This window comes from Balaenoptera physalus, assembly GCF_965194825.1.
Source record: "Balaenoptera physalus genome assembly, chromosome: 5".
In the NCBI taxonomy this organism is placed as follows: Eukaryota; Metazoa; Chordata; class Mammalia; order Artiodactyla; family Balaenopteridae; genus Balaenoptera; species Balaenoptera physalus.
In genome coordinates, this window is record NC_138884.1 from 56,667,985 (window position 1) to 56,694,056 (window position 26,072).

At 38.3% G+C, this 26,072-nt stretch overlaps 1 protein-coding gene across 8 annotated transcripts in view; it reads left to right on the plus strand.

Moving 5' to 3' along the window:
- Window positions 1-277: 277 nt before the first annotated feature.
- The window catches only part of CNOT6L (CCR4-NOT transcription complex subunit 6 like), a 115,172-nt gene continuing 89,377 nt past the window's right edge, over window positions 278-26,072 (plus strand). Inside the window, exon 1 of one of the 8 annotated variants that reach the window (XM_082463815.1) lies at window positions 278-828. Coding sequence is in view for 3 of the 8 variants with exons in the window: in XM_082463810.1 (XP_082319936.1) it covers window positions 1,132-1,136 (5 nt within the window). In the remaining 5 variants the exon portion in view is untranslated. Of the gene's footprint in view, window positions 829-1,016; window positions 1,208-1,743; window positions 5,034-26,072 lie in introns of those variants that run through there. The other 7 variants (XM_082463813.1, XM_082463810.1, XM_082463809.1 and 4 more) reach the window with 7 other exon arrangements.

The window sequence follows — 26,072 nt, forward strand, 5'->3', positions numbered from 1 at the left end:
GTAAAGGAGAAACTGGGTAAGAGAGCTGGCAGCCGCGCGCGCACGCGCGCCACGACCCAACGCGGCGCCCCGGGGGTGGGGCCAAGGCGCGGCGCTGGAGCTCCGCCTCCTTCCCCTCACCCCACCCCTCCGCGCCTGGGAGTGACTGACTCTCGCCAGCCCCTCCACGTCAATCAACCCTCCTCCTTCTCGCACTCTCTGCACCTTGTTATTAATCTCAATACCGATAGCGCGCGGACGCCTCTTCCCCGGCCCTCGGGGGTGTGAACGTGTGTGAGCGAGAGCGGAGGCACCGAAAGCTGGAGTCTCTGTGCAGCAGCTTCGGCTCCAACAGCAGCAGGCGCAGCAGCAACCCCCGCAGCGGCGGCAGCCCCGGCGCCAGGAGGCCAAGGCCAAGGCCAGGCTCTGTGCGGCTCTCCGAGTAATAGCCGCGGCTCCGGCGGCTGCGGGGGCGCAGCTTCCTCCAGCAGAGCCCTTCGCGTCGGCGGCCGCGGCCGCGGGGCCTCTCCTGCGCGCCCAGGGTCACCGTCCCCGAAGCCCGGCGGCGCGGCCCCCTCCCAGCCCCCCATCCGTCTCCTCGCTCCCCTCAGCCGCCCTCCTCGCCGCCGCGTCTGCCGTTCCTCAGGCGGCCCGGCCCGGCCCGCCCGCCCCGCGTCCCCTCCGGCCGGTGCCTCTTCCCCCGGCGGGCTGCCTGCATGTCTTTGCTGCCCTCAGCCCCGCCGCCACCGCCGCCGCCGCCTCCCCCGCCGCCGCAGCACCAGCACCAGCAGCAGCCGCCCCGCCGCCGCCGCCGCCGTCGCCGCCCGGACCCCGGCGCGCTGAATGCAGGTGAGGAGGGGGCGCAGGCCCTCGGCGACCCCAGGCCCGGGCGCCCTGCGCGCCCGCCCGCCCACCCGCGAACCGGGATCCGGGCCCTGCCCGCCGCCGCCGCGGCCGCGGCCGCGGATTCCCTTCAGGGCGGGCGGTAGCGAGGCCCGCCAGTGGGTGTTTGTGTTTGCGTCTGCGGCCGCGGCTCCGGAGGGGAAGCATCTGTGGGGGCCTGGTGCGCGCGCGCGCGCGCGTGTTTGTGTGTGTGTTTCCCCTGCCGCGGGGAAATGGCTGCTGTTGCTCCTTCTGGGCCAGAGGAAGAGAATGAGGTAGAGTGTTTTTGTGCCTCCGAGTAGGATCGAGAGTGTTGGGAAGAGGAGCGCGTCCCCGGGGAAATGAGGTGGGAGAGGGACAGATGTGCCTGGGGGTGTGCGAGTTGTGACTTCGGCAGGCGGGGAGGCGGCCTGAGGACCCACAGCGAGTGGGTGTGTGTCGGGTGCGGGGATGACCCGCGTCTCTGTCGGAAGCGGCGAAGGTTCCGGGGTGTGCGTGCGTGCGTGTGTGTGTGTGTGTGTTTGGGAGGGGGGTGGTCCGCGCCCAGGGCCCGGGACTCTGGGGGCGGGTTCCGTGTATTCGGGACCCCCGAGTGGCGTGTCCCTCCCCCTTTGTGGCCGAGGCTCCGGAGCCTCGCAGGTGAGAGCTGCTCCGCGGGGGCCGGGGAGGGTGAGTGTGTGTTCGGCACACACACAGCAGCGGGGTCCGGGAGCTGTGGGTCAGGGCCGCGCCGCTGTTCCCGGGGCCGCGGCAGGAAGCGCGCCGGCCTGCAGCGCGGCCTAAGCGCCTCGGCGTACGCCCGCCCGCCGGCCTGCCTCCCGCCAGCCTCCCCGGACGCCTCCCGGGGCGCCGGGCCCGCGCGGGCCCCGGGCGCTGCCGAGGGCCTGGGCAGGTGAGGGTCGGAGGCGGGACGCACCGATCGCCGTCGCCTTGGCCGCCCCCGCGTCTCCTGAGGAGAGGCGAAGGCATATTTTGGCGTTCCGACCGCAAGCTCTCCCCCCTGGCCGGCGGTGGGACCCGAGGGAAAGTGAATCAAAGCAGTAAATCTCGAGAAGACGCGGTGTCGAGATCCCTTCTTTTCATCCTTTCCTTAAGGCTGTGTGGAGGGACTGAGTACATATTTTCAGCTCTTTTTTCGTTGCAAATACTTTTTCGTTGATGATACTTACGCATTTTTTTTTTTTTAAGATAAAATTTTTCTCGGAAGGGCGGGGGAAGAAATGGAAGCTGGCTTCCCTGCCCTATGGTGTTGGTAGGATTGGATGGATTTCGTGCATTTGAAATTGTTTTATCCTGCCTCCTAGGGGGAAAGGGGTGTACACGCCTAGCTAAGGAGGTCTGTGAGGAAGAGGAAGTTACTGGAGCTGTCATCCTACTTAGCACAGCCAACTCTTCAGCTTAGGCTGTTTAGATGCATTGTGTTCAGGGAGTTTAGCTGAGCCGTTAGTACACATGGGAAGCACAGTACTACATTTTAGGAGGTACTACGTTATTGCCTCTAGTTATCTTAGTTATCAGTCAAGATAGTCATGTACAAACAAGTTTTCCCTCACAGTATCCAAAACCTAGATCAAGCAGCCTGTATGGTCTACTCCAAGTGTGTGCTCTTCGAAGGCTATTTTGAGAGTAGTTTAAGCAGAACGCAACTGTAAAGGTAAATCTGCTGTCAGTAGGCATACAGTGCATTTCAGAACCAAATATACATGGTATTTGGATGATTATTTGCTCTTTACTTTATCTACTCCACCCTCTATTTGCATCTGGTTAGCTCATCTAGCTAAAACCCTATGGATGAAGTCGTCATACAGATTCCATCCTTGCAGGCCATGCTCTGTGTAATGGTCAGAGATTGCTCCTTTCTGAACCTGGTCTCACAAAGAAATGTTTCCTGCTGTTCACTGGGAAGTGAGCAGAAGAGCAGGAGGGGTGGAGAGCTGTTTTCTATGAACACTACTGGAAAAACAACACATGTTGTTTAGTGGAAAAAGGACTTGTTTTAGGGACCTCAAAACTCTGGCTGTGCCACTTTTCTTAGCTGTTTTACCTTAGGCAAGGTACCTAATGTCTGTAAGTCTGTTTTCTCATAGGTAACAAGGAGATAAGACGTTTATAGTAAGGTTGTCCTGAGGATAAATTTAAAAAACATATGTTTGGCACATAGTAGCTGCTTAGTTAAATACTAGTTCTTCCTCTTGCAGCCCTGACTGTAGGCGTTGAAAAACATGTATAAGTACAAATACTTACTGGATTACTGAGAGAAATATTGTGTCACCTTAAGTTAAAAATCAAGACAACAGAACATTTGAGTCCTTTGATATGCATAAAGTATATATAAACAATGTTAAATGTATTTTAGAAGCCTTTTTTCCTTGAACTGACTGTCATTAAAGTAGCCTAGTGTACCAGTTTATAGAGACTATCTAGTCATACTTGATTTGTTTTCGTATTTTTGAATAGGCCATCTTTCAGTTTCATTACTGTTTTTGTGAGTTCTTGCTATGTAGCCCTGGAAAAAATTGTTTAAGCTATATATAGCACATATATGTTCCAATACAATCAAACATCAAAAAGGATCAAGGACCTAGAGTTTATTTATATAGATCCACAAACTATAAGTGCCACAGAATTGCTATGTAATTGTTTTAGTTCATGTTGACTGATTCTGGAGAAAACAAAACAAAAACTTCTGGAATATTTTCCTGAGTGGAAGCAAAAATCTTCTATCAACTTTCAGTAATTTTCCATTTTTATTATTCTGTGTGGAGTGGTAAGTGGGCTGTTCACTTAATTTTAATTGTATTGTGCTGGAAAAAATAATGGTATGGAGTTTAAAGACAACAGAAAGGTTAAATAAAGTGTTTTTTCTTTTGCTTTTTCTCTTTTTTCTCCTCTTTTTTTTTTTTTTTGGTGACGGCAGAGTGAAGATGATGTGGGAGGAGTTTCATTGGTTTAAGTTTGTAATGTCTGTGTTTACTAAACCAGGTTTCTTTAGGCCTTATATCATTATTATTTATATCAGCAATGTTAAGCTTAAAAAAAAAAAACCTAGTAAAGCACTAAAATTTCAACACATTTTTGAAGTATTTTTGTGAAGGATAGGAGGGAGAACTTTATTAGAATGCCAAATGTCATGGTTTTGTTAAAGTGTATGTGTTATGGGTGTATGTGCATTTACAGTGAACAGAATTATCTGCCATATGGTTATATTGAAAGGAAGAATTCTTAACTTAAAAACTATGTGATAATTTTTAATACTTTAAAAACAATAAAATGGAAATGAATTTTGCCCTTAACTAGGTATTTGGTAATTTTCCTTAGACATTATGAATTATGGTATTTTAAAACACTTTGTAATTTTTTTTAAATTGGGAGAATTGAGGAAGACATTTTTCTGTAATAATCATGAAACCAGGAGATACTGAAATAATATGTTAAGATATGTGAACAGTGAAATTTATTACTAACAGTGGACTCCTCTTGCTATCATTTTAAAGTAATTACAGTAAAATCAAGGTGGAAAATTGTTTAGGTTTTAAAATTTAATGTTACTTAAGTGGCCTTTTAAACAATCTTTCCAAAATATCCCTTATAAATGTCTTTAATTAGGGGGAATTGAAATACTTAAGATTTATGCATGTTTTACTTTGGGTAATGCTAATTAGGGTAATAAATATACTCCAGAATTTCAGTGGCTTAGCACATGTAAGTTTGTATTTTGCTCACATAACAGTCCAGTGCAGGTGCTCCTTGTTAGCAGGCTTGTGGCTTACCTCCATGTGGTAATTGAGGAACCCAGACGCCTTACATCTTATGTCTCCACCATTCCCTGGAGCCTTGGAGCCCTGCCTGTTACCCACAGGACATTTCTTAAGAACCCCCAAAGACAAACATCTGCCCACATTTCATTGGTGATAATTTGTCACAGAGCCTTATTTGAATGCAAGGGGGATGGGAATGTAGTCCCTGGGTGGTGGACAGCTTGGGGCATTTCATGATGTTATTTTAGGTGGTAGCATATATTTGTGAAATTATGTCCGAAAGGTAAATTATAATACTAAAAATTGCTTTCCATCTTCAAAGCGTAAAATTGTGTGAAGCGGTGGGGAGTAGTGGGAAGAGAAGGGAAGGAGTAAGAGCCACAGGAGGAGGAGAAGAAGGACTTTTCTTCCAAGGTGGGTTTGAATGATAGGTAAACGTCAGCAGCTATTTAAAGATGCAGATTTTACAAAGACCAATACAATTGGAGTTTATAACCTTTAGTGGGTCTCTCCTTTGCTATCCAGTTATTGATTGTTGTTGTGGTCTACTGGGTTCTGGCTGTTTGAGTTATTTCTCTTTGTGCTTTGAAATCAGTTGACTTTGAATTTCAGTTTCTGAGGTATAGTTTCATGGGAACGTATTTTTAGATTTTCTTTTTTCTGTTGGGATAGAGCATTATTCTTATTATTATTTTAAAATATCATTTAGATGGACCTTACTGTGTTTTAGTGTTTTCTGTTGCTGTTTTTTGTAATTCTAAAGTCATTGTAATTAATATTTGTGAGGCTTAACCCAGAAAGAACAATAAAATCATCAAGTAAACAACAAAGGCTCAATTATTAACTCGTGTTCGTGTTTCATGATGAAAATACTACAACTTTCTTTGACCACCTGCACTTATACTGTACCATAATACATTAATTTTATTTCTGGACTTTAATTTTAATTGAATTGCAACTTACTCTTTTACTGCCTAGGATTATTGTAATGTGAAACCTCAGCTCTGGGTATACTTTTATTCGTCTTTATTCTGAACAGTTTGGTTAGGAATCTGGGGAGTTTTATATATGTCTGTATTCCCCAAAAGGAGATTTTTGAGTAGTCTGGCTAACTTCTCCATGTTAAGTATTTCTAATGTTTTGCATTTTGAAAATTAAAAACCCTATTTGAGAGCCTATTCTGTACCCATTATTATACTTCGTTCTAAAAGGAAAGAAGTAGAAGAGACCCTTGTGAAGCTTATAGCTTATGAATAAGGAAAATAAAGCATATAATTTAGTTATTTCAAAACAATAAATGAACAAGTGCGAGTCACTACAATATAAACTGTTTACAGACGTTCTGAGACGGAGTAACGTAAAGTGGAATGGTGGGTGGGCCAGGGACTACTCAAAGTTGAGAGATTTGTTTTGGTAACAGCTTTTTTGAGATATAATTCACTTATCATAGAAGTAGCCCATTTAAAAAATATCTCAGTAGTGTTTAGTATATTCACATTTGTGCAGCCTTCACCAAAATTTATAGAACATTTTAGTCACCTGAAATATAAATCCTGTGTTCTTTTGAGTTATCCCTCATTCTCCCATACCCCTAATTCTAGGCAGTCACTGATCTACTTGTATTTCCATATGAATTTTAGGATTAGCTTATCAATTTCTGCAAAGAAGCCAGCTAGAATTTTGATAGGAATTGTGTTAAGTCTGTAGATAATTTGGGGAGTGTCGCCATCTTGACAATATTAAATGAGTCTTCCTATTTATGAACGTGGGATCTTCCCATATATTTAGATTTTTAATTTCTTTTGGCAGTGTTTTATAGTCTTCAAAGTTTTACACTTTTTTTGTTGCATTTACTCTTAAATATTTTATTCTTTTAGATGCTGTTGTAAATAGAACTGTTTTCTTCATTTCATTTTTGGGCTGCTCATTGCAAGTATGAAAAAATACAACTGACTTTCGTGTATTGATCTTGTATTCTGCAACCTTGCTGAACTTGTTTATTAGTTCTAATAGTTTTTTAAATGAATTCCATCTGGTTTTCTGTATAACAAGGATCATGTCACCTGTAAATAAGTATAGTTTTTCTTCTTTTCCAATCTGGATGCATTTTATTTCATTTTCTTGCCTAATTGCCCTGGCTAAACATTGTTGAAAAGCAGTGTCAAGAGCAGATATTCTTGTCTTATTCCTGATCTTGGAGGGGAAAGCATTCAGTCTTCCACTATTAACTATGATATTAGCTAATGGGGTTTGCACAGATGCTGTTTATCAGGTTGAGGAAGTTCCCTTCTCTTCCTAGTTTGTTGAGTGTTTTTATCATGAAGGGGTGTTAAGGTTGAGTTTTGAGGAAAGTATGAAATATGAATTAGAAAAGTGAAGATGCTAAGTCCAGTGATACGTGGCAGTTAATGATGCTTGTTTGGGAAAGAGGGGCTAGCTTCCCCCCTCCTCTTTTTCCCTCTCCCTTCTTTTCTCTCTTCCCTACCCCTTTCATGATCTCTAATTGTCTTCCCATTAATCCCTATACACATTTGGAGGGCCCTTAATCCTTTACTGAAGATTTTCTGAATAATTCGGGTTTTTTGATCAGTGGAGAATATTGTTTCTTTTGAAAAGCATTAATTAAAATCAGTGTGGAGAATTTTTTTTTCTTTTAGTTTGATAGCTAGGTTGGAGGGGGACACAGGAAGCAGAGAGAATCTAAATCATAAATGAAGTACTAAACATAGAGTTAAAAAGAAGGGAACAAACCTTTGTGATAAGAAGTGTATGGTTAATGAAGAATTCCATGTTTACTTTGAACCTGGCTGTCACCTGACCTTTTTCCCAAAACATTTCAGCATTAATGGTTCTACTTTTGTAAGTTTTCTGCATAGTTTTCTAAAAAGTTTAATAGATTTCTTAGGAAATTTTGCTCTGCAAGGTAAGGTTATGATGCACTTGATGTGGTGATTATCCTTCGTTTACTTTTTGAAATTTTAATTACACAATTGCATGCAGCTGCATTTTGATTAGGTAATTTTTAAAAAATTAATCATTTATTTTTGGCAGAGTTGGGTCTTTGTTGCTGTGCGTGGGCTTTCTCTAGCTGCGGCGAATAGGGGCTACTCTTTGTGGCGGTGCGCGGGCTTCTCATTGCGGTGGCTTGTCTTGTTGGGGAGCATGGGCTGTAGGTGTGCGGGCTTCGGTAGTTGTGGCTCACGGGCTCTAGAGTGCAGGCTCAGTAGTTGTAGCACGCGGGCTTAGTTGCTACGCGGCATGTGGGATCTTCCCGGACTAGGGCTCGAACCCGTGTCCCCTGCATTGGCAGGCGGATTCTTAACCACTGCGCCACCAGGGAAGCCCCGTGATTAGGTAATGTTAAAAATGTATTTCTGTGTTTCATGTTATGTCTCAGAAATCAAATAACTTTGGGTTTAGCCAAGAATCTCTCTTCACAAGGCAAAAATTGATAAGTAGTAACAGAATTTTTGTTTTGTATCCTATTTTGTAGCAGGATTATTACTTTTCATTAATTTTTTTTTCAGTCTACTTTAAAATCTCATTATAGGTAAAAATTTATTTCTAATTTTTTGAAGAAATAAGTAGTTCACTTTGCTGTGTGAGAGACTCATTCATGCTGAATAGACAGACATCTGGTAATTGTGGTCTTTCATATTGTTTTCCTTTATTAACAATAGAAATTGGTGACACAAAATAGAAGTTACAATACTTTATCTTTCTTAATAGTCATCTTTTGCAGAGAGAACCTCTCTCTGTAATCTTATAGTTTAGAAACTTTTTATTTTTCTCTCCCCAAATTACTTAGATTCCCTAAATGAGTAAAATAGTTCAGTTATATAATACCAGTTACAAATACTGATAAGAGAATAGAACTAAATTTAGGATATACCAACCTTAATGTCTTTCTATACACAGACTTTGCTGGGATCTTTACATATATATCTATAGCTCTTTGATCATAATGTTTATATTTAAACAAAACCAAAAAACTGACAAGGTATGTTCTGCTATAGGTTCATATGTAGTGCAATCTTGCAATCTGCTGCAAAATCTACATATAAATTCATGAAATAATATATTGTGAGTTATGTACAGAATGATAACCTTGAAATAATAAGAATTTGAATCACCGAAAGTATATCTAACCTATTAATAAATATTTATTAAGCTTCTACTGGCTATAAACTGTTAAATTCAGGGTTCTGGGGAATAAAAAGAAGTTCAGAATATAGTCTTTTATACCGGGAAGTGGAACTAATATTTATCAGACTACTGAGTACTAAGGACTGTGAAAGCCATCACCTTCCCTTTTAAATATGTAATCTAAATTAGTGTTCAGAAAAGTCCTGTGAATTAGACAGTATGATTCTCATTCTCTAGCTGGTTAAGAATGTGAGTCTTTGATCCTTCACTTTCTAGCTCTTGGGAAACTCATTTAACTTCTCCATGCTTCAGTTTCCTCATCTGTAATAGGGAGATAGTAATTAATAATCCTTATCCTACAGGGTTGTTGGGAGGGTTAAATGAAGTAATGCTTGTAAAGTGCTTAGAACAGTATGTGGCACATCTGAAGTAAAAAAGCAAAACAAAACTAAAAAACTCAATATATGTTAGCTGTTACTGTTTCTTATTGTTAGGAGCCATACGAGTTAAATAACAAATCTTAAATATTGATAAAACTAATATTTAAAACAAGATTTGTTTGACTCCAGAATATTTACCCTTACACTACTTACACTTATAGGGGATTTAAGCCTGGATAAATAGCAAGCAAGTAAAGGCAGAATATGCTAAGTGACAAAGAACATTAAGTGCTGTACCCTATAGCAGAGAACATATGGGGTTGTAGCCTGCAGGGATAAAGAGAGGAGGTGGAAGTTGATCTCACCTTTATAGTTAGGAGGAGGAAAGGAAAAGTTAATGGATTACTGCAGCATTCTCCTTGCTTGTTTCCCAACATCCATTATTGCTGCTTTAACTTCTGTTTCTTTGTAGGCATTGTCACCAGAGAAATCCTTTTAAAATTCTTTCGATATTGCTTAAATTCCCTACTTAAAATCCTTAATAATGTTACTATTGTTTGGTTGCCTATTATGTGCTTAAAGGTAGAAGTTGGTTAAGATTTTTATGTAAAGGGCCGTATAGTAAATGTTTTGGCTTTGTGGGTCATATAAGATCTCTGTTCTATATCGTTGTTGTTGTTGTTTGTTAGATAAACAATCCTTTAAAAATGTAAAGCCATTCATTGCTGGCAAACCAAGCTATAGTTTGCTGACCCCTGTGCTAGGAGACTTACATGAATTAACTTCTTGTTAGAATCCTGGCAAAATTGATATTTTTAATTCCTATTTTATAGTTGAGGAAACTGAAGCTTAGAGAGGCAAATTGGATGAAAGTCACATAGCAAGTAAATGACACAAGAGATTGAATTCAGATTTAGGTCATGGGAATTCCTCAACTTGTATACTTTCCAGTGTATCCTGCTGCTGCTTATTGCTTTTAGAATAAAATGGAGCTTTCATAGCATTATATGTAAGGTCCATCATGTTATTGGCTTCTTGCACCTTTCCAGTTTTATCATTTATTACTCCTCCTCCTTCAAACATATTCTCTAGCCTAGCCAACTGAGTGACTTATATATAGCCTAGTTTGTGCTTTATACATGCCTACAATACCTTATACTTTACGACCTCACTGACTTTCTTAATAACTCACCTTAGATGCTCCCTACTCGAGGAAACCTTGCCTCACACTTCCAGTCTTTGCTTTATGCTTTTTCTCTGTGCTCTCCTAGCATCCTGTGCATTCCCCTTTTATGACATTTACCAGACTGTATTGTGTTTACCTGGTTTATGTCTCTATTTTCTCGTTAGACTGAGATTTTTAAGGGCAGAGATATACTAAATGTTTAGTATATTTTAGGGGCTTAGTAACTGTTTATTAAATAAATGAATGAATCAAATGGCATTGCAGATGGTAGAAATTACATCAGCAAAAATGTAGTAGCAGAAAGGTATGAGTCCAAATCAATAGAATTAGAAATGAAAAAGGAGAAGTAACAACTGACGCTGCAGAAATACAAAGGATCATGAGAGATTACTACAAACAACTATATGCCAATAAAATGGACAACCTGGAAGAAATGGACAAATTCTTAGAAAAGCACAACCTTCCGAGACTGAACCAGGAAGAAATAGAAAATATAAACAGACCAATCACAAGCACTGAAATTGAGACTGTGATTAAAAATCTTCCAACAAACAAAAGGCCAGGACCAGATGGCTTCACAGGCAAATTCTATCAAACTTTTAGAGAAGAGCTAACACCTATCCTTCTCAAATTCTTCCAAAATATAGTAGAGGGAGGAACACTCCCCAACTCATTCTACGAGGCCACCATCACCCTGATACCCAAACCAGACAAAGATGTCACAAAGAAAACTACAGGCCAATATCACTGATGAACATAGATGCAAAAATCCTCAACAAAATACTAGCAAACAGAATCCAATAGCACATTAAAAGGATCATACACCATGATCAAGTGGGGTTTATCCCAGGAATGCAAGGATTCTTCAATATATGCAAATCAATCGTGATACACCACATTAACAAATTGACGGAGAAAAACCTTATGATGATCTCAATAGACACAGAAAAAGCTTTTGACAAAATTCAACGCCCATTTATGATAAAAACCCTCCAGAAAGTAGGCATAGAGGGAACTTACCTCAACATAATAAAGGCCATATATGACAAACCCAAAGCCCACATGGTTCTCAGTGGTGAAAAACTGAAATCATTTTCTCTAAGATCAGGAACAAGATAAGGTTGTCCACTCTCACCACTATTATTCAACACAGTTTTGGAAGTTTCAGCCACAGCAATCAGAGGAAAAAGAAATAAAAGGAATCCAAATCGGAGAAGAAGAAATGAAGCTGTCACTGTTTGCAGATGACTTGGTACTATACATAGAGAATCCTAAAGATGCTATCAGAAAACTACTAGAGCTAATCAATGAATTTGTAAAGTTGCAGGATACAAAATTAAGGCACAGAAATCTCTTGCATTCCTATACACTAATGATGAAAAATCTGAAAGAGAAATTAAGGAAACACTCCCATTTACTGTTGCAACAAAAAGAATAAAATACCTATGAATAAACCTACCTAGAGACAAAAGATGTGTGTGTATGCAGAAAACTATAAGACACTGATGAAAGAAATTAAAGGTGATATGAACAGATGGAGAGATATACCATGTTCTTGGATTGGAAGAATCAACATTGTGAAAATGACTCTACTACCCAAAGCAATCTACAGATTCAGTGCAATCCCTGTCAAGCTACCAATGGCATTTTTCACAGAACTAGAACAAAAAATTTCACAATTTGTATGGAAACAGAAAAGATCTTGAATAGTCAAAGCAATCTTGAGAAAGAAAAACGGAGTTGGAGGAATCAGGCTCCTGGGCTTCAGACTGTACTACAAAACTACAGTAATCAAGACAGTATGGTACTGGCACAAAAACAGAAATATAGATCAATGGAACAGGATAGAAAGCCCAGAGATTAACCCATGCACATATGGTCACCTTATTTTTGATAAAGGAGGCAAGAATATACAATGGAGAAAAGACAGCCTCTTCAATAAGTGGTGCTGGGAAAACTGGACAGCTACATGTAAAAGAATGAAATTAGAACACTCCCTAATACCATATACAAGAATAAACTCAAAATGGATTAAAGACCTAAATGTAAGGCCAGATACTATAGAACTCTTAGAGGAAAACATAGGCAGAACACTCTATGACATAAGTCACAGCAAGATCCTTTTTGACCCAGCTCCTAGAGAAATGGAAATACAAACAAAAATAAACAAATGGGACCTAATGAAACTTAAAAACTTTTGCACAACAAAGGAAACCGCAGACAAGACGAAAAGACAACCCTCAGAATGGGAGAAAATATTTGCAACTGAAGCAACTGACAAAGGATTAATCTCTAAAATGTACAAGCGGCTCATGTATCTCAATATCAAAGAAACAAACAACCCAATCCAAAATGGGCAGAAAGGACAGGAATAAATACGCAGATGTAGAGAATGGACTTGAGGACATGGGAAGAGGGAAGGGTAAGCTGGGACGAAGTGAGAGAGTGGCATGGACTTATATATACTACCAAATATAAGATAGATAGCTAGTGGGAAGCAGCTGCATAGCACAGGGAGATCAGCTGGGTGCTTTGTGACCACCTAGAGGGGTGGGATAGGGAGGGTGGGAGGGAGATGCAAGAGGGAGGAGATACGGGGATATATGTATATGTATATGTATAGCTGATTCACTTTGTTATAAAGCAGAAAGTAACACACCATTGTGAAGCAGTTGTACTCCAGTAAGGATGCTTAAAAAAAAAAAAAATGGGCAGAAGGCCTAAATAGACATTTCTCCAAAGAAGATATACAGATTGCCAACGAACACATGAAAGGATGCTCAACATCACTAATCATTAGAGAAATGCAAATCAAAACTACAGTGAGGTATCACCTGACACCAGTGAGAATGGCCATCATCAAAAATCTACAAACAAATGATGGAGAGGGTGTGGAGAAAAGGGAACCCTCTGGCACCTTTGGTGGGAATGTAAATTGATACGGCCACTATAGGGAACAGTATGGAGGTTCCTTAAAAAACTAAAAATGGAACTACCATACGACCCAGCAATCCTACTACTGGGCATATACCCTGAGAAAACCATAATTCAAAAAGAGTCATGTACCACAATGTTCATTGCAGCTCTATTTACAGTAGCCAGGACATGGAAGCAACCTAAGTGTCCATTGACAGATGAATGGATAAAGAAGATGTGGCACATATATGCAATGGAATGTTACTCAGCCATAAAAAGAAATGAAATTGAGTTATTTGTAGTGAAGTGGATGGACCTAGAGTCTGCCATACTGAGTGAAGTAAGTCAGAAAGAGAAAAACACCGTATGCTAACACATATATGTGGAATCTGAAAAAAAAAAAGCTTCTGATGAACGTAGGGGCAGGACGGGAATAAAGACACCGATGTAGAGAATGGACTTGAGGACACGGGGAGGGGGAAGGGAAAGCTGGGACGAAGTGAGAGAGTGGCATGGACATGTATACACTAGCAAATGTAAAATAGATAGCTAGTGGGAAGCAGCTGCATAGCACAGGGAGATCAGCTCAGTGCTTTGTGACCACCTAGAGGGGTGGGATCGGGAGGATGGGAGGGAGACGTAAGAGGGAGGAGATATGGGGATGTAAGTATATGTATAGCTGATTCACTTTGTTATAAAGCAGAAACTAACACACCATTGTAAAGCAATTATACCCCAATAAAGATGTTTTAAAAAGAAAAATAAAAGGTATGAGTCCAGATTCAAGGAGAAGAGGGACATTGAGTTAATATCTGGTTAACTTCCAGAGCTTCATTGGGACCAAGGAGGTGATAGGGCAAATTGGAGCATGATTATAATGGAGGGGTTTGAATGAGGAATTTAAGTCTTATCCTAGGTTTAATTCTAGAGCACCACGTGTTTTTTTTACATCTATAAATTGGGGTTCTCTTAGTAATACCTGAATTTTATGTCATAATATCGTTTAGATGATATTTTATAGGACATGGCTGTATAATTGTTTTGATTAATAGTTATTGCAGATATGGCTCTAGAATCAAGTAATTATCAATACTACTATTAAAGACTTTGGGAGCATTGAGTGATTTTGAGAGCCTGGTGGCAGTTTGGAAATAATTATTTAAGAAGATTAATCTGGTTGAGGTATGCAGAATCAGTTGCGGAGATCAGTGTGGGAGGAGGGAGGCTCTTTTTTAAAGAATTAAAATTAAAATATGAAGTGGTAAGTCAGGAGAGAGATGTGTCAATTGGGATAGAAAAGAAAGCTTTTAAGTGACATCAGTGGTTGAATATGAAGGAGGAAGTCAAAGATAACTGAAAAATCAGAAGGAGGATACAATTTGGGGAAGAAAATTATGAATTTTGTATTAGACAAATTGATTAAAATTGGAATTATTTCTATTTTTGCCTGTATTTAGGCCCTACTTACTTTATGCCTGCATACCCTCAGGATTGGTTTTCCCTTCCTCCCTCTAATGCATGGGTGTTATGTTTGGATATGGGTGGATGTTTGGTTGTATGGACTCTTTGGCAGTCTGGAGAAGACTGTGGAGCCGTTTTGGAATAATGATTTTTAGTGAATGAAATAAATAAGATTAAAAAGGAACGTGTTATGTTGAAATATATAAAAACAATTTGTGAAGATTAATATATATACCCTTTTATTAATGCACTTAAAGAACAAGATCTAGCAGTGAGTCTATAATAACTACCATAATTTTAAAGTAATATATACGTAGATAATATTTTGAGGTATCTGTAACAACTGTAATGTGATGTGAAATACAACTTGTTAGTGACAAAAACCACAGGTGCTGCTAATATTATTATGGTAGGTTGTCTAGGTCTAATTGAAAGAGGTACAAAATTTTAAACAGAGGTTAGTGAAACTAGGGATATAATTTTTTTCCTTTACAAATTTACAGATTCTTTGAGGTTTATGGACCTCAGGTTAATAATCTTTGCTGTATTGTCTCCTGGTTTCAGTCTACTATGTGTATTTTTCTCATATTATTCTCCTTTTCTTTGCAGATGGTAATATTTTTTCATGTCTGCTTTTGGAAATAATTATGTGCTCTTTGTGTACAAAAAAAAATGATGCTAAAGAGCATAATTTTCTGGTTATCCTATCTCATGGAGATCAAGACTGTTAGTAGTGTGTACTATATATATAGTACCATTATCTGTTTCTGGGCAAGATGAACTTATATAACCACATAAATATACATAAATAGAATCATACTATATGCACTGTTTTTTAAACTTGCTTTTTGATTTAACAGCATATTATTGGCGTTTTTTCTATCACTGGGTATGCTTCAGGCTTTAAAAAATTTATGGCTTAAAAAAAATTGAGATGTATATCACATAACACAAAATTCGCCATTTGAAAGTGTACCCTTCAGTGGTTTTAGTGTTTTCACTGTGTTGTGAACCACCACTACTATCTAATTCCAGAACATTTCCATCAACCTCAAAGAAATCTCATACCTATTAGCAGTTCCAGTTTGCCCATTCCTTCATCTGCTGGCAACTACCAATCTACTTTCTGTTTCTATGAATTTGCCTATTCTAGGCATTTAATATAAATGGAAACATACAGTGTGTGACCTTTTGTGTCTGGCTTCTTTCACTTAGCATGTTTTCGAGATTATGCCATGTTGAAGCAAGAAACACTACTTCATTTCTTTTTATGGCTGAAATAATATGCCACTGTATGGATATACCATATTTTATCTGTTCATAGCTGATGAACATTTGGGTTGTTTCCACTTTATGGCTGTTATAAATAATTCTGCTATGAATATTCATGAAAAGGTTTTTGTATGGACATAAGTTTTCACTTCTCCTGAGTATATACCTAGGAGTAGAATTACTGGATCATCTGATAGTTCTCTGTTTAACTTTTTGAGCAACTGACAGACTTTTCCACAGCAGCTGCATCATTTTACATTTCTGTTTATCATGCTTTTTAACGACTGCATTGTAGTCCATTTTATTGACGTGCTTATATAATTCAGTCTGCTATTGATTGGCAAATAATTGATTTCCTTATTTTCTGCAATTATCAACACTAATGCAATGAAAAGACTCATATATACACCTTTGCACACTGTTTTAAAGGGTAAAGTTTCTAGAAGTGGACTTGCTGGATTAAAATGATTACACATTCAAAATTTTGATATCTTGTCAGGTTGCCCTTTAGAAATGTTGTACAAAATTATACTCCTATCAGTTGTGCAGTGGATGTCTATTTCCCCACACACTTTCACATTATTAATCTTTGTCTTTTGATAATAAAGTCATATATTTTTAAATTTTTTCAATTATTTGATGATTAGGCATTATTTTTTTTCACTTTTTTTGGTCATTGTATTTATTCTTTTGTGATTTGCCTTATCATGACCTTTAATCCCAATTTTCCCCTTGAGATGTTTACATTTATTCTTATCAATTTGTAAAAGCTGTTTGTATTTTAGAAACATTACCTCATTGTCTATTATAAATATTACAGAGACTTTTTGTTCCGCTTTCCTCTTTATCTTTTGACTTTATGACTTTGCTCTTTGCCTTACAGACATTAAATTTTTTTTATATTGTTTATTCTGTCATTCTTTTTTTTGTATGGTCTTTACCTTGCTTTAAGCTTTTTCCACTCCAGAATTACAAGATGATTATTCTTCATTTTCTTCTAGAAATGTCTGAAATTAAACTTGTTATGGTTTAGTAGAAGCAGCTTGGATTTTGTAGTTGGATTTACCTATGTTTAAATTCTGGTCCAGTCACTTACTAGCTGTGAGGTGTTGGATGTTTCACAACTTCTCTGTACTTCAGCTTCCTCATTGGTAAAATAGCAATTAATAATAGTTTATATTTTTAGCGAAATTACATATATAATGCATGCAAATAGTCTAGCACAGTATCTGGACACAGACTGGGCATTCAATACATGTTTTCTTCTCTCCCCCATTTATAAACTCTATCTTCCTTCAGCCTACTTAAAATCTGATTCAGAAGATAAAGAGGGAAAGTTTCAAGAAAAGAGGGTGGCCCTCATTTTTTAAAACCAGAGAAGCCATACAGAATGAGTACTGACTTAAAAGGGGATTGAAAATCAATTTAGTAATTTGAAGCCATGTATGTTTAATAGGAACATTTTTTATTAGAGTGGTAAGAGAGACAGCCATATTTTAATAGGATGAGGACTATGTAAAACCATGCAACATACCTGAAGGATGATATTCACATATGCAATGTGTATCCATCAATATTAATAATATCTTTGAGAAATAGTTGAAACTCTTCCTTTTTCTCTCATTGGTAGAATGTTGGTAAAAGGATAGGATTAGCAGTACTAATACACATATAGTATATGTTGTGTGTATAACTTGTACACAAACTTAGGTCATTTTTACTATTATTAGTTTACAAATTACAGTACTTGTAGCACATTTCACGATTAATCATCAGCTTGGTCAAGAACTATTGCTCCATACAAATTTTATTCTTAGTAGCTCTTTTATTGAATTTACACACATTTCTTCATTAAACTACAGTTATTTGTAAACACTTAAATATTCTTTGTGTAAAGCAACTTTAAATACATTTTAGAAAGAGATGGGAAATACATAAATGTTTACAATATAGTGATCATTGTTTACCTTTTCCTCATCTTTCCTAGACTATAAGGTGTTTAGGGCAAGGAACATAGTTCTAATAATTAAAAGTAATGGATTTTTGATAAATGTTTATAAAGCATTACATTTTCTTTTAGTCTTTTTGTAAAACAACCTCAAAATAAAGTTTTTAAAAATTGTTAATAAAACAATTCACTCTTCTCAAATGGAGAAATAATAGACATGGATTATGTGCAACTGGGTTTTAGAAAATGATATCAAATTTTATTCCTTGATTCTGTGATTCTGGGTAACTGCCTATTGTTCCTAGTGTGTTGTAAGTATGCTGTCCTCATTTTATCAGCCTCAAAACAAGAAGAAGGAAATTCTGTATTGGTTAGCTCAGGAGGAAGGTAATGAGTTTGAGTAAAAAAACAGGAAATTTGTTCCTCTGTGACCTTTGATGAGTTTGTGAATTTGGCATTTTGACTGCGGGGTTGAATTTCAGAAGAGTTTTATATTTAGTTTGCTTTGTTGCTTTTGCAGAATATCTACCTGCCAAGAAAAAATAGGAATCTAAGTTAAAGGCTCTGCTGCCTTTGTGGGAAATAATGGACAATACTCTTCCTTTTGCTGACAAAATCTGGGTATCTGTATTTTACAATGACTGGTTTTTGCTTTCACATAGAGCCAAAGTATCCTTTTCCTGGAACCAAGCGTGACTCAAAGCCTTTGTAAATTCTCTTTTTCTTTATCTTTTTAAGCAACTATTTTAGGAACTGTTTTAAAGCTGACACCCCTTCCCTTCAAACCTTTTCCACTCAGCACAAAGCACCACCTTATTGGCAGTCATTTATATGAGTAGAGTGGGTACTCTCCTTAGGCATTTATTCATGTCAAAAAGTTAAGGATTAGCTCTGTTGTTTAATGCTATCTGTTTTGGATCAGCGTGAGTCTGCATTGGCCTTTCCTTTTAAATTATTTCATGATTAAGATGCTGGCACCTAGGAACCCTTTCCTGGATGGAGCTTTTCTTTGTGCCTTATCGAGTTTTATCCCAGACACAGTTTAGTTACTAAGGCTTTTCTGTTTTATTTCTCTCTTTTTAATGGAGACTTGTAGATTTAGATATGGTTTTTCCAAATTCTAAACCCTGGTTTCTCAGATAAGTAAAACTAGGTTTAACACCTCTTTATGTATATTTTGCTATGTATATCTAACATTGGAGCATTGTGCAGTTTGGTTCAGGTCAAAAAGTATGGGACAACTATTATGATTACTGTCAGACTTTAATGTTAGTCAATAAAACGTTGTATTCAAGATTTAATTAAATTGTTTTCCCAAAGAAATAGAAAAGCTAAAATAATTAGAAAAGCTGTTCATTATGAAAAGTGTTCTTTAGTTAAATCCTTAGTTTTTGATACTGCTATCATGTTCAGTTTTCTAGTAATGGAAACCAAATTATTTAAAAAAAAAAATAAATTATTTATTTATTTGTGGCTGCGTTGGGTCTTCATTGCTGCGCAGGGGCTTTCTCTAGTTGCGGCGACCGGGGGCTACTCTTTGTTGCGGTGTGCGGGCTTCTCATTGCGGTGGCTTCTCTTGATGGGGAGCATGGGCTCTACGTGCATGGGCTTCACTAGTTGTGGCACGCGGGCTCAGTAGTTGTGGTGCACGGGCTTAGTTTGCTCCGTGGCATGTGAGAGCTTCCCGGACCAGGGATCGAATCCGTGTCCACTGCATTGGCAGGCGGATTCTTAACCACTGTGCCACCAGGGAAGCCCCCCAAATGAGTTTTTGAGTTAGTGTTTAAATTTTCTTGGTGCAATACAACATTCATAAGTTATACACAGGTGATTTTTTTTGCTTATGTAAACAGACTTAAGGCATTATATTTGTGAAATATTAGTGAATTATTTGATTTTACAGACTGCTAGAGAGGCAGAGCCTGAAATTAGAAGGTAGGAGAAAGAAAAGATGAAGAAGTATTTTATTTTGTTATGAAGTGTTAGCATGTTACTTAAGTTTTTTTCACATTTAACACCTTGGACTGAGTCCAGTTTTTCTAGTGGATTTGTTATTTTGAGTCATAGGAACTCTCATACTCTTGACATGCTTACTTTTTTTTTTGGCTGTACCACACGGCTTGCAGGATCTTAGTTCCCTGACCAGGGATTGAACCCATGCCCCCTGCAGTGGAAGCGGGGGAGTCCTAACCACTGGACCACGGGAATTCCCTTGATATGCTTACTTTTAAAAGTGTGGCTTATCTAGATGATCTGTGATCCTCTTAAAACTGCCCTTGCAGCCTGTCTTAGTTTGGGTCTGAACATATTTACTCTTGACTTCCTTTACAGCAGCAAAGATCTTTTCATTTCCGGTAGGTTTGAAGCAACAGACTTTGCTGTGGATTCTTGTTTACTCTTCTTTTAGATTGCACAGACAACTGATGTAGGAGAATACTTTTCTTTGGGTACTACTTATTATTGATTAGGAGATTTAGGAGAATGCTTGCAGTAAACTTTCTGATCTTAAATTGTAGACATCTTTGTGAATAGAGTACTCTTGCTTCTGTTTTTTCCCTTCCCACTTAACTTTAGTAGGTTAACTATGGTGGAGAAGAGGAATTCGAAGGAGAATTTCCAGCAGTCAGATATAGTGACCTTTGATGATTAGTATGTTAAGGAGAATGCTGGAGAATAGACTTTGCGTGTTTATCCTTGAACATGTGCCAGATGTATTGGTTAGTTCCCTCTTGACTTCATAATAGCATCTTGAGTACACAACAGGGTGGAAACCTCGTTGTCATCCTGTGACATTTTTCTTGCTTACCCTGGATATCTTACAACTGCCCTTCAAAGAGGGATGTGAGGTATATTGGAGTTAGGCTGATTGAGAATTTAGAGGACAAGCGTACAAATTTTAAAAATCACAAACCATTTTTCTTGTTTATTTTGTCAGTGTCTGTGATTGAAGTAGGAAATGAAAGAGAGGAACTGCTAGTAGTGAGAATTCATTAGACAAATAGGAACATTGTTTCCCTGTGTTATCTCAAAGTTCATTGAATAGTAAGCTGCACTGTAATGGATGTTACATTTGTTGTGCCTGTGTCAGAAAATTGAACTGTTTCTGAGTCAGTGTGTACTCCATTCAGGTTACTTGGATTCAGCATGTTAGGGTTATGATTGTAATAGGATTTGGGTATTCCTGGGTCTCTAGCTATACTCTCATTTACCCATCTATCCAGCTAGTTGGAGTTCTACTTGTCTCCTTGGGATCCCTCCCTCCCTTCCTTTTTATTGGAGTATAGTTGATTTACAATGTTGTGTTAGTTTCAGGTGTACTGCAAAGTGATATAGGTATACGTATACATATATTCATTCTTTTTTAGATTCTTTTCTCACATAGGTTATCACAGAATATTGAGTAGAGCTCCCTGTGCTATACAGTGGGTCCTTCTTGGTTATCTTATACATAGTTATGTGTGTGTACTAAACCCAAGCTCCTGATTTCTACCCACCCCCCCACGTTTCCCCTTTGGTAACCATAAGTTTGTTCTCTATATTTGTAAGTCTGTTTCTGTTTTGTAAATAAGTTCATTTGTATCTTTATTTTTTTTTAAAATTAATTAATTAATTAATTTTTGGCTGTGTTGGGTCTTCGTTTCTGTGCGAGGGCTTTCTCTAGTTGCGGAGAGCGGGAGCCACTCTTCATCGCGGTGTGCGGGCCTCTCACTGTCGCAGCCTCTCTTGTTGCGGAGCACAAGCTCCAGATGCGCAGGCTCAGTAGTTGTGGCTCACGGGCCTAGTTGCTCCGCGGCATATGGGATCTTCCCAGACCAGGGCTCGAACCCGTGTCCCCTGCATCGGCAGGCAGATTCTCAACCAGTGTGCCACCAGGGAAACCCTGTATCTTTATTTTTAAATTAGATTTCAGATATGACTTACTTCAGTTAGTATGTTAATCTCTAGGTCCATCCATGTTGCTGCAAATGGCATTATATCATTCTTTTTTATGGCTGAGTAATAGTCCAACCAAAAATCGTTATCCATTGCTCTGTCCTTGGGGACATCTTCTTTATCCATTCCTCTGTCCTTGGGGTTTCTGAGGGGACTGTATATATGAAGAAAAATGAGAATTGAATTAGCAGTTCATTAATATATAGGCCTTGTGCTGGACTGGTTTAAAATTAAGACCTGTATGGACCTCCTACTCCTCATCTCTTCTGTTTCTAGATCAACTTTTTGAAAATCAATTTGCCTAAGAATCAGTTTTCTGAGACTAGAAAAATTAATTTCTTTCACTCAGCAAAATTATTTTGAAATTTATCTATGTTGCCATGTGTATCAATAGGTCGGTCTTTTTTTTCATATTTAGTAATGTTCTTTTATTTTAATTTTTATTCTTTTAACCTTTTTTTCAAAAAAAATTGAAGTATAGTTAATTTCCAGTGTTGTATATGCTTCAGGTGTACAGCAAAGTGATTTATATACAGCAAAGTGATTTATATATATAAATTCTTTTCCATTATAGGTTATTACACGATACTGAATATAGTTCCCTGTGCTACATATATAGGGGGTCTTTGTTGTTATTTGTTTTATATATAGTGGTGTGTATATGTTGATCCCAAACTCCTAATTTATCTCCCTGCTCCCCTTTCTATCCCCTTTGTTTTCTGTTTGTGAGTCTATTTCTGTTTTGTAAATAAGTTCATTTGTATCATTTTTTTAGATTCCACATGTAAGTGATATCATATGATACTTGTCTTTCTCTGTCTGACTTAACTTCACTTAATATGATAATTTCTAGGTCCATCCATGTTGCTGCAAATGGCATTATTTCATTCTTTATTTTTTTTATTGGACTATAGTTGCTTTACAGTGTTGTGTTAGTTTCTGCTCTACAGCAAAGTGAATCCGTTGTACGTAAACATATATCCACTCTTCTTCAGATTTCCTTCCCATTTATTTCATTTTTTCTTATGGCTGAGTAATATTCCATTGTATATATGTACCATATCTTCTTTTTTTAAATTTTTTAATTTTATTTTTTTATACAGCAGGTTCTTATTAGTTATCCATTTTATACATATTAGTGTATACATGTCAATCCCAATCTCCCAATTCATCAAACCACCACCCCCGCCACTTCCCCCCTTGGTGTCCATACGTTTGTTCTCTACGTCTGTGTCTCTATTTCTGCCCTGCAAACCGGTTCATCTGTACCATTTTTCTAGGTTCCACATATATGCGTTAATATACAATATTTGTTTTTCTCTTTCGGACTTACTTCACTCTGGATGACAGTCTCTAGATCCATCCACGTCTCTACAAATGACCCAATTTCGTTCCTTTTTATGGCTGAGTAATATTCCATTGTATATCTGTGCCACATTTTCTTTATCCATTCGTCTGTCGATGAGCATTTATGTTGCTTCCATGACCTGACTATTGTATATAGTGCTGCAGTGAACATTGGGGTGCATGTGTCTTTTTTTTTTTTTTTTAAGCATCTTTATTGAAGTATAATTGCCTTACAATGGTGTGTTATCTTCTGCTTTATAACAACATGTGTCTTTTTGAATTATGGTTTTCTCTGGGTATATGCCCAGTAGTGGGTTTGCTGGGTCATATGGTAATTCTATTTTTAGTTTTTTAAGGAACCTCCATGCTGTTCTCCATAGTGGCCATATCAATTTACTCACCAACAGTGCAAGAGGGTTCCCTTTTCTCCACACCCTCTCCAGCATTTGTTGTTTGTAGATTTTCTGATGGTGCCCATTCTGACTGGTGTGAGGTGATACGTCATTGTAGTTTTGATTTACATTTCTCTAATAATTAGTGATGTTGAGCATCCTTTCATGTGTTTGTTGGCAATCTGTATATCTTCTTTGGAGAAATGTCTATTTAGGTCTTCTGTCCATTTTTGGATTGGGTTGTTTGTTTTTTTGATATTGAGCTGCATGAGCTGCTTGTAAATTTTAGAGATTAATCCTTTGTCAGTTGCTTCAGTTGCAAATATTTTCTCCCATTCTGAGGTTTGTCTTCTCGTCTTGTTTATGGTTTCCTTTGCTTTGTAAAAGCTTTTAAGTTTCATTAGGTCCCATTTGTTTATTTTTGTTTTTATTTCCATTTCTCTAGGAGGTGGGTCAAAAAGGATCTTGCTGTGATTTATGTCATGGAATGTTCTTCCTGTGTTTTCCTCTAAGAGTTTTATAGTGTCTGGCCTTACATTTAGGTCTGTAATCCATTTTGAGCTTATTTTTGTGTATGGTGTTAGGGAGTGTTCTAATTTCATTCTTTTACATGTAGCTGTCCAGTTTTCCCATTGCCACTTATTTAAGAGATTGTCTTTTCTCCATTGTGTATTCTTGCCTTCTTTATAAAAGATAAGGTGACCATATGTGTGTGGGTTTATCTCTGGACTTTCTATCCTGTTCCATTGATCTATATTTCTGTTTTTGTGCCAGTACCATACTGTCTTGATTACTGTAGCTTTGTAATATAGTCTGAAATCTGGAAGCCTGATTCCTCCAGCTCTGTTTTTTTTCCTCAAGACTGCTTTGGCTCTTCGGGGTCTTTGTGTCTCCATACAAATTTTAAGATTTTTTTTTGTTCTAGTTCTGTAAAAAATGCCATTGGTAATTTGATAGGGATTGCATTGAATCTGTAGATTGTTTTGGGTAGTATAGTCATTTTCACAATATTGATTCTTCCAACCCAAGAATATGGTATATCTCTCCATCTGATTGTATCATCTTGAATTTCTTTCATCAGTGTCTTACAGTTTTGTGCATACAGTTCTTGTCTCTCTAGGTAGGTTTATTCTGAGGTATTTTATTCTTTTTGTTGCAATGGTAAATGGGAGTGTTTCCTTAATTTCTCTTTCAGATTTTTCATCATTAGTGTATAGGAATGCAAGGGATTTCTGTGCATTTATTTTGTATCCTGCTACTTTACAAATTCATTGATTAGCTCTAGTAGTTCTCTGGTGGCATGTTTAGGATTCTCTTTTTATAGTATCATGTCATCTGCAAGCAGTGACAGTTTTACTTCTTCTTTTCCGGTTTGTATTCCTTTTATTTCTTTTCTTCTCTGATTGCTGTGGCTAGGACTTCGAAAACTATGTTGAATAATAGTGGCGAGACTGGACATCCTTATCTTGTTCCTGATCTTAGAGGAAATGCTTTCAGTTTTTCACCGTTCAGAACAATGTTTGCTGTGGGTTTGTCGTATATGGCTTTTATTATGTTGAGGTAGGTTCCCTCTGTGCCCACTTTCTGGAGTTTTTATCATAAATGGGTGTTGAATTTTGTCAAAAACTTTTTCTGCATCTATTGGGATGCTCATATGGTTTTTATTCAGTTTGTTAAAGTGGTGTATCGCATTGATTTCCCTATATTGAAGAATCCTTACATCCCTGGGATAAATCCCACTTGATCATGGTGTATGATCCTTTTAATGTGGTGTTGGAGTCTGTTTGATAGTATTTTGTTGAGGATTTTTGCATCAATATTCATCAGTGATATTGGTCTGTAATTTTCTTTTTGTGTAGTATCTTTGGTTTTGGTATCAGGGTGATGGTGGCCTCATAGAATGAGTTTGGGAGTGTTCCTTCCTCTGCAGTTTTTTGGAAGGGTTTGAGAAGGATAGGTGTTAGCTCTTCTCTAAATGTTTGGTAGAATTGACCTGTCAAGCCATCTGGTCCTGGGCTTTTGTTTGTTGGAAGATTTTTAATCACAGTTTCAATTTCATTACTTGCGATTGGTTTGTTCATATTTTCTATTTCTTCCTGGTTCAGTCTTGGAAGGTTATACCTTTTTAAGAATTTGTCCATTTCTTCTAGGTTGTCCATTTTATTGGCATAGAGTTGCTTTTAGTAGTCTCTTAGGATGCTTTGTATTTCTGCAGTGTCTGTTGTAACTTCTCCTTTTTCATTTCTTATTTTATTGTTTTGAGTCCTCTCCCTCTTTTTCTCGATGAGTCTGGCTACTGGTTTATCAATTTTGTTTATCTTCTCAAAGAATGAGCTTTTAGTTTTATTGATCTTTGCTATTGTTTTCTTTGTTTTTATTTCATTTATTTCTGCTCTGATCTTGATGATTTCTTTCCTTCCGCTAACTTTGGGTTTTGTTTGTTCTTCTTTCTCTAGTTCCTTTTGGTGTCAG